Genomic DNA, 9480 nt, shown 5'->3' on the forward strand with positions numbered 1-9480 from the left:
TTTTGTTTGTTGACTGATTGACTAGTGCATATGTACTTTAGTTGTCTCTTTTTGTTGACTTGGTGCCACTAACAAAGACATTTGCATTAAAAAATGTGTTGCATGCAACTTTATGTAATCAGTTTTAGAAGATGTATTTGAATGCATAATGATTTGGTGTTCAAATAATTTATTATTAGGAACCGTAAACCGGCAAGAACCGAATCGGAACCGGTGTAGACCGAACCGTAATGTTCTAGTAATAAATTTAAGTGGAACCGTACCAAATCGAACCGTTAATATATTTCGGTTTCGGTTCCAATTTAGGGGTGGAACCGTACCGAACCGCACCGTGCCCACCCCTACCTAAAAATGTAAACTGGGCTTTTATTAATTTAATAGAATTTAAGAAATTTATATAGTGATAATAATTTTTACAACTCCAAATAGATCCTATTTTTATTGGAGAGGTGGTATAAAAGGGCACACCAACACATGTGAGTTTCATTTATGTTGTAATGATGATACAAATATATGGTAAACGTATCATTTTTAGTTCTTTAATTTAATGGATTAAAACGTCAAACTTTAATTAATAAGAGGAATGTTACTCTTACCATATTTATACTACCTCTTCAATAGATATGTGACTCATTAGTGTTGATCAGCCTTCTTCTATAAAGATGTGATATAGAAAATGTGGCAAGTGGGTGTTGCTGCATAGGGGTAGTTTTGAACGAGTGCATGAGAGAACATGAATTTGAAAGACGAGGAAAATAAATAAACACGAAACTTTTTAACCCCAATTTCATGAAACAAGCTTACAAGGAATATACAAAATTTCATCCATCGTGCTGGGAACCGCTGCCCAGAGGAATATTGGACAGCGGTTTCCCCACACACAAGGGACTATAAAAAGACACTCCCCCCTTCCCCCCAACAAAAATCACAATTACACCACCTGACCCATAAAAAATCAACAGGGGACTGCTCCTAAGCTGCTATACCGGAAAGTATAGGGTACTTTGAACAGCACGTAGACTTCTGTTAAGTAATCATCGTCCTTCGTGAAGATCTTCAGAGAACACTGCTGCTCGAGAGCCGTTGTCATTATCAAAGCCACTTAGACCAGAGTAAGGACCAGAAGAGAACATTGAAGATGACACATCGGATTCGTAGGTAGTTGAAGACTGCCTGTTATTGGGTCGGGTAGTGGAAGAGGTTAACATGGAATCCTGATATTCTGTGATTCGTTGCACCATCTTCAGTGATTGTACCACTTCACCCATCGTAGGGCGTTGGCTTGCCTCAGGAGCAACACAAGCCGCTGCAATCGTGCAAACTCGTACAAAATCTTCCGTTGGGTACTTTCCTTCAAGACTTGGATCAGCGAGCTCATCCAGCCTATCCTTGTCTCTAAGAATTGGCCTTGACTGGAACAGAAAACCCACACATCTCACTTTCCATTCCGACATTATAATGTTAAAATACCAATTGAGTATCATTTTGCACATGAGAAAAAGGTTACAAATTTATCGCTTATTTTTTCTGCTTTTTCTTTTCCCTAAAGAATAGTATGCGTGTTACGTTAAATCCGATCAAGATAAATGGTCATTTTGAAACATTAGAATGAGGGGAGCAATGTATGAATAATACTAACCCAAGAGACAAGATTCTCCTGTCCGGCTGGCTGTGACATATCTACAGGCTTTCTTCCAGTGAGTAACTCAAGAAGGACAACCCCATAACTGTAAACATCACTTTTAACAAGTAGGTGTCCAGTCATGGCGTACTCTGGAGCCACATACCTGTAAAATCAGATAGTTTACATCTTAGTGCAATCTAAATGGTGGAAACGACGAGGTTAAGGAGGGGAGAAATCAAAACCAACCCGAATGTTCCCATCACACGAGTTGAAAGATAGTTTGCTCTGCCTTCAGGCGCCTGTTTAGCCAGGCCAAAATCAGCAACTTTAGCATGAAAGTTGTTCTCAAGCAATATATTAGATGCTTTAAAATCTCTGTGGATGACACAAGGTTGTGAGTCCTCATGCAGGTAAGCAAGTCCTCTGGCAGCATCAAGTGCAATTTTCATTCGGGTGTCCCAATCCAAAGGACAATTTACTCCCAGTGGACCTGAGATGGGGAGTGAGTGAGAGGTATCAGTAATGCATATGGGGAAAGAAAAGGTATGATTAAGATGTAAAATGTTTCCATTTTGACCTGCTACTCCCAAAACTAAACAATTAAATGCATCAATTTAAAAGAAACAGTAAACTTTAAATGGCACATGGCAATACGTGATCCGAGAAATTACCATGGAGCCAGGCCTCCAAGCTTCCATTTGGTACAAGCTCATAGCAAAGTAAGTTTTGTGAAGAGTCACGACTGCTATAGTAACCCACAAGTTTCACCAGATTACGATGGTGCAGCCTGCTCAGCATTTCAACCTCAACCAAGAACTCCTTATCGCCCTGTTGCCCTCCATTGGTAAGTCTTTTAATTGCTACAGCTGTACCATCACTTAAGACACCCTTGAACACCTTGCCAAAACCACCCTCTCCGAGTATGCTTGCAGGTTCAAAGTTGTTTGTTGCTTGTTTAAGTTCTTCATATGCCAGAAATCGAATGCTGCTTGGGTGAGGTAAAGGTCCTACTGCTGGTACTGTATCAACAGTCATCTGCTTTTCAGGGGCTGAAAAATGCCAAGAGGAAAAAGGAGGAAAAAAGGCATGAAATAAACAACTTCAAAAGGAACCCGGTACTATATCATGCAGAACAGACAAATTCAAGTTTATTTCAAAAAAAAAAAAAAAAAAAAAATCAGTAAAAATCTATTTCAGGTTTCTGTTCTTGGTGTTTCAAGCAACATTTTTTCATAAGACCCTAATATTTTTTTCTTCAGCTGGTTACCTGGATTTAGATAATAGAAAACACAACTAATTTAAAAGCTTTAACTAAATTTATTTACAGACATACTCGCACAAATAAGGTATAATTTACATTAACTTTTAATTTTATGTAGCAAGAATTTACAAGAATATTATAGTGGTGAAAATATCATCGTGACTGCATACTCTGAAAGTGTTAAGAACAGGATAATACCGAAAATTATGGGCAAATATTGGGACCTAAAAAAAAAAACAAGAAAATGTACAAATCTGACAATTGAAACACATACCTGTTTCTATAGGAGAAGCTTTAGTCTTCTCTCGACGGAATGTGCACAAACAAAGTATGAGCACAGATATAATGGCAATGAACAGTATGCCAACGCCAATACCAATAATGAGATTCCAATTTGAATGCCTCCCTTTATCTGAAGCACTTAAGGATGTACCAGTCGGGGATGGATTTGCTGGGGCTTCCACTGGTGATGCAGCAATAACAGGAGCTTACAAAAGAAAAGAAAGAAGAGCATGTTAATATTCATACAAGCGAGTTAACTTCCTTGAAGCAAGTAAGCCGACTATTAAAATAAAGCATTCAACATCATTAGTAGTGAAATAAATTATTGCTCTACCCTTTCACAGTTTGAACAACACAGACGCACACACAGATGCACACACCGCACACACGTACATGGCGCTCACCGTACACATGCACATGGTGCACACCACACATGCAGTGAGCGCGCACACACATCTTTGATAGTGCAATAAACTATTGCTATACAGACACGCACGCTAACACACACACAATATACTGTATGGTAAAAGCAAACAAACAGTTAACTTGATGCAGATGGCACAAAATTACCTATTTCAAAACTGTTACTATCAATTAAAAGAACAACGATATAACTATTTAGAATGTAAAATATTGCAGTCATATCACCATAAAGATTGACATCATAGTGCAGCCATAAAAAAGTATAGAAGATTCTAAAATATTCGGGTAACATGGCAGAATTACCATGAGAAGGAGGCGGAGGCTTAAACCAAGTTATATTGAGGAGTTTGTAATCGCCCACTAATGCAGGGTTCAATTTAACCTTGTGCATGACAAGAGAAGAGTTTATTGCAGACGCATCGCTTGCAGAGAAACCGAGTCCTAAACTAGGAGTAATATCCATTGAAATATTTAATCTTGATAATCCGAGTACATAAAAGTTAATCAGCTCTATTTGAGAAACTTGCAAATGAAGCTCGGAAGCTAGTTCTTCAAGAAAAAGATTCCAGTTAGGATTTTGTGAAACATTTAGGAGGAGAATGTCAAGCTTTATGGGATAAGCACATTGGCAACCCTGACTTCCCCGTCTCAGTACCATGTCTGGTTTGCAACAGTCTGGAAGGAATGAAAAAACACCTCTGTCAGTTTCAGCACAATTACATTATACTTTAATATGAAATTAAGACTTCTACTGCTTCATTACAAGTAAATAACTTCAAAACATACATAGAATTTTAGGAAAAAAAGAAAGTACATAATACAGTGAAAGATGGATAAGAAATCCATCAAGGAAGCACAACAACCAGTGCCTAACAAACCAAAAAAAAAAAAAAGAAAAAAAAAAAAAACACCAAATCAAGACTCCCACCCAATTAAGATGTGTATCAAAAGAAATCTCCCTAAATTGCTTAAAAAGGCTTAAAGAGAGACTTAATATTTGACTCTCCAAAACGTAACCACATCGTTCATCCTCTTTTCAAATGTCATTTTGCTCCATTCTATCCAAATAATTGAAATAGAAGCCAAAATTCCACATCATCAAAGTGTAATAGCCTTCTTCTTCTCCCCCATACCAAATAAGTTCGCAGTCAACAAAGAGAGACACTGTCATAGTTTCTTGGCTAGATTCCACACCACTCCAAAACACTTGCAACAATCTACTCCACACACATGTACATAACACACACGCACGTAAAACATATACGTAGAAGGGCAAAAATCTAAGCATATTAATGATTATCTTACTTCTTTCATGGTAAAGTAGTCATTGAAATGATTGAATTTGCAAATAAATAAAAGGGGCTATAAGAATACAGTCCAGAGTGTAACTTACTGGAAACGGAAGGAGTGAGCGGGGGCTGTGCTAAACCAGAAGGAATTGTACCAGCACTCGACTGTGTTGGGGCGATATTCTTAAAGCCAGCAAGGGGAGGTGCCAAGCCATCCCTCTTCATTGACGGCTTTGACAATCGAGAAGCTGTAGGGGGATGACCAGCAGTTATCAAGGGACCATAAAAAGGAGGGTGAGCGGGAGATAGAGCAACCGGTGCAGCACGTGGCAAGAAATGTTTTTGCCAGCGTCTGTGGGAGTGGGACACTGTTGCAGCCAAAGGTGCACTCGATGGAGATACTGATGGTCCCTTGAGTAGATCATAGTGTTCACTCGCTTCAGTGATGGATATCACATAACAAAACACAAGCAACTGATTCATCAACAACCATTGCACCTTGCTCAATATTCCTGCATTGTTAATTCCAAATTAGAGTTCTAATACACCTATAAAAAACAACTCACGTTCGCAGAATACAAAAAGCTCTAAACTTGTTACCAATTTTGGGCTAATTGGCTAACGCAAATTATACCGAATGAACGAAGAAATTAAAAAAATTCCTCACTAACTGAGCCCTAATTGAATGTCTTTTCTAAGAAGGGGCAAAACACACACGAATTATTTTGCCTCGTTTTTGTTACTTTTCTCGACATCCAAACAAAAGGTTACAAAAATTACTCTTTAAGAATACCCTCTTCGCCTTCTACTACTAGCAGCAAGCCCAAAAGCTTACTCACTAAAATGTAATGGAAAACTCGAAAAAAACAAACGACAATTAAATAATTAAATAGACACAATTAAGCTTCAACTAATCAAATATTCAACTGAGTCCTCACTTCAGCAACTGACCTAATCACGGAGATTATCGAAAATAACCTAAAAGAAATAGAATTAGCGGCTGGGATAGAACCTGTGAGCTCAGACATCACCGACGCCGTCGATTACTCGGAAACGATTCAGATCTGAAACCAAAAGCGAGATCACACCGTTACCGAGCACAAACTTGAACACAAAGCAACACTAGAAGCTGAAACAATTCCTAACAGAGCCCAAGCGAGGATGATCCAACGGCGGAGAAGTCGTCGTGAAGATACGAACTCGGAATAGCGAACTCGGAGCAGTCGTAATCGCCATCGCCGAGTTGAATCGTTGGGACGGAGCGAGCTGAGTTCATATGAGAGAGAGAGAGAGCGAGAGAGAGAGAGAGAGAGGAGAGAGAAAGGGAAGAGAGAGAGAGAGGGGTTAGCTGTTGGAGGAGTCGTTGGGTTCACTCTGTTATCAGTGCCGCTCAAGCCTTTTGCTTTCTCTTTTTTAATTTTAATTTTTTATATATTTTTTGGGTATGGGGACGCGCACGGGCTTTTTTTCGTGGCTAACGTGCGCCGACTGTTAACGGAAAAGGTAAAACGAACAAATTAACGGTAAGAAAGGACGTTGGGTTGTCTCCTCTCGGCAGCAATCAGTTGGTTGGGATATTGTGTGGCGGCAGTACGCGCCAATGAAGGGGCGTTTTTGTGCTTGGTGAGATGAAATTCAAGAAATTATAAAAATGTATACAAACACGCAAAGGTTACAATAAATTAACTAATGTTGTAAACTAAATTATGTTTTTTTTGGTAAATAAACTAAATTTTGTTAACGTAGGGATTTTTTTGACTCCTAAAATAGTACAAGTCCTAGAAAGGCACAATAAAGGCTAAAAGATGATCCAAATAAAAAAAGAAAGAAAGAGCCAAGTCCAACAAAGCTAGGGAGACAACTCTAGCACTGTGGATGACCGCTTAATAGTCTGGTTTGACTATTAGCAAAAAGGCCAAGCACATTTTCATAAAATATTTTACAATAGTAGGAGGTAAGTTGGGAGGTTGACAACTTTATAGCACTAAGTCCTAGGGACAGGTTTACTCTAACACTAGTTCCATGCCACATGTTGGTCATCAACAAGGGCATAAGCTTATGAAGAGACATAAAGGATGTCAAACCAAGCACTTAGGATGGTTTTCTATTGACTTAAAAACCGAGCAAGGTGTTTGGTACATGTGTTTGGGCCCAAAATACTATTGTTGGGCCGAGCGGCAGGATGTGCTCGGCCCAAGATGATGACAAATACTATGGGCCGAATAATAAATCCCGGGCCAGATGGTAGGGTCGGCCAAATCCTATCCTAAGTAGCCCGGATGAATAGAAAAATTCGAGGAAGTCCTGGTGCGACCAGGATTCTCGACCGGCAAGGAATGGAGTCTCGAAAAGAAGGAAAATTCAGAATCCCAGTGGGAGTAGGTTTGTTCGAGTTAGAGTCGAAATGGGACAAGGACTCCCAATCCAAATTAGAATTGGTTTCAAGGAATGGGGTACTATAAATACAAGAAATCATGCAACAGAAAAGGGCTTCAGAATCAACATACAATTGCCCTGCGCAAAACCTCTCAAACACCTTGAGATTTTTCCTTTTCTTTTCCTGCCGACACACCTTCAGTTTGGATAAACAGCACTGTGGAAGCACCCGGCGAGCATCTTCAGTTTGGATAAACAGCACTGCTGACGCAGAATCAGCCGACCGAGAAGCACCTTCAGTTTAAATAAACAGCACTGCGTCGAGGTCGACCGGTTATCTATCTAAGCCTCGGCCGAGAAGGGTTTTCGAACCTTTTTGGCAGAGGTCACCTTGCTAGCCTTCTCGGCATAGTCAGGTGTTACGAATTGCATTGCTCGGCGTATTGGACGTCGAGTTATTTTATGATTGGATACTCGCAAGTAAGTTTCAGGGTTCGGCATTCCGACGGCCGAACTAAATTTACTATCAAGACATACATCACGTTTGAGTACCTGTGCCTATATAGTTTGGTCTCGATTCGACGTGCTTATACTCTTACGAATATAATCACAATGACCGAATCGGGCTCCGACGATCTGTGAACTCCGCAGAATTAGCAGCCTTGTCTTCAGGCTGTAGAACCCAGAGACCGAGAGTGTTCATTCCTCGATCGCAATCGCAAGATAGAGAAGTCAACAACGCGCTCAACGCGACATCAACAAATTTTACTCCTCGGCCAAGCTCGGCCGACGAGTTGGCACGCCCCGCATTCAATCGAATGACGTAGTTAGCTTATTAGTTAATCGGCCTGCGCGCCACGTAGGTTTTGTAATTTTTAGAGTCAACATTTTGGCACGCCCAGTGGGACCTTTGTGCTAAACCTTCGGAGTTCATGACCGTTGAAACACGGTCTACAAAGAAGAAAACAACCATGGGAAAGTCGACAACTGACTTACCAGTGCAAGGCCTTGGGCAGGATTTGCACCCTACAAAAAATCCGATCATTATTGCGCCGCCCGAGACCACAAGTGTAACACGCCGAGAAAATAAAATGTCTCGGCGGACAACCTCACAACTCAGCGGTCCCGAATCAAACGGCGGGCATGTTTGTGGAAGGGATAGCGGAAGATTGCGACGACGATGGTGGGGAAGGTTCCGATCCACCAACTAGGACCTTTCTTCGGAGACGACTGGATGAACAATATCGTCAGGTCGAGCAGTCGATTGGTCAAAAGATGAATGATTTACTAGAAGCAATACGAAGTAACAAAAATACACAGACCAGAATGCTTGAACTATTGGTTAGTAAAGCCTTCGAAGATGGCCAGGTCGGCCAACCTCGGCAGCTTTCGACGAATGTGCCAATACCAGCCGAGAGAGGGTCCGCCCGGCCGCAACCAATCACCTTAGAAAGAAGAGGTGGACCAGGAAATAGATCCGAGGGACCAAGCCAGGGAGAAGAAGCCGCTTCCGTAAACATGACCGAAGTCCAGAGAATGATTGACTTGGCCCTGAAGAAAGGGCCGAAGTTTCCAAAATTCATCCATCCATACCCGGCTTATGTAGAAAGGTTTGAATACCCACGGGGATTTAAGATCCCTGATTTCAGCCTCTTCGCCGGGGAATCATCTTTATCCTCATTAGAACATGTGGCTCGGTTCACAGCACAGTGTGGAGACGTCAATAGTGACTTCTACAAATTACGGCTGTTTAACTTTTCACTGACAGGCTCAGCTTTCGCCTGGTACATTAATCTTCCACCCAACTCCGTGCAGAGTTGGGAAGAGTTAGTCGAAAAGTTCCATGAACAATTCTATCGGCCAGGGATGGAGATGTCCGTATCATCGTTGGCCAGGATGGCTCAAGCATCCGACGAATCTCCGATGGAATACCTAACAAGGTTTAAGTCGGCCAGGAATTGGTGCCGAGTACCACTCCCCGAAGTGGAATTCGTCAGAATCGCCCTCAATGGATTAGACGTGGAGTACAAAAAGAAGTTTCTGGGGGCAAATATTCGAGATATGTACGAACTTGCTCAACACGTTGAACAATATGATTATCTGCTCCGAGAAGAAAAGATATCAAAGTCATCATCTCGGGGGACGTTGTATAAGAATCCCATGGTTAGCTATGCATTGGCCGAAAGTGAGGACCCTCAGTATGCTAGTGTGGATGCGGCCGAGAT

The 9480-nt window shown here is 41.1% G+C and overlaps 1 protein-coding gene across 1 annotated transcript; it reads right to left on the reverse strand.

Moving 5' to 3' along the window:
• Positions 1–756: 756 nt before the first annotated feature.
• LOC137707507 (uncharacterized) lies at positions 757–6314 on the reverse strand. The gene is made up of 8 exons (XM_068446389.2): positions 5892–6314; positions 4984–5391; positions 3894–4265; positions 3160–3372; positions 2296–2673; positions 1871–2114; positions 1640–1787; positions 757–1412 (listed from the first exon to the last, which is right to left on the reverse strand). The coding sequence occupies exons 1-8, from the start codon at positions 5905–5907 to the stop codon at positions 1035–1037; spliced, it is 2157 nt and encodes a 718-aa protein (XP_068302490.2). The 5' UTR covers positions 5908–6314; the 3' UTR covers positions 757–1034.
• Between the last annotated feature and the right edge of the window lie 3166 nt (positions 6315–9480).

The sequence above is a fragment of the Pyrus communis genome, chromosome 17, assembly GCF_041283825.1.
Source record: "Pyrus communis isolate YQ-2024b chromosome 17, ASM4128382v1, whole genome shotgun sequence".
NCBI lineage: Eukaryota > Viridiplantae > Streptophyta > Magnoliopsida > Rosales > Rosaceae > Pyrus > Pyrus communis.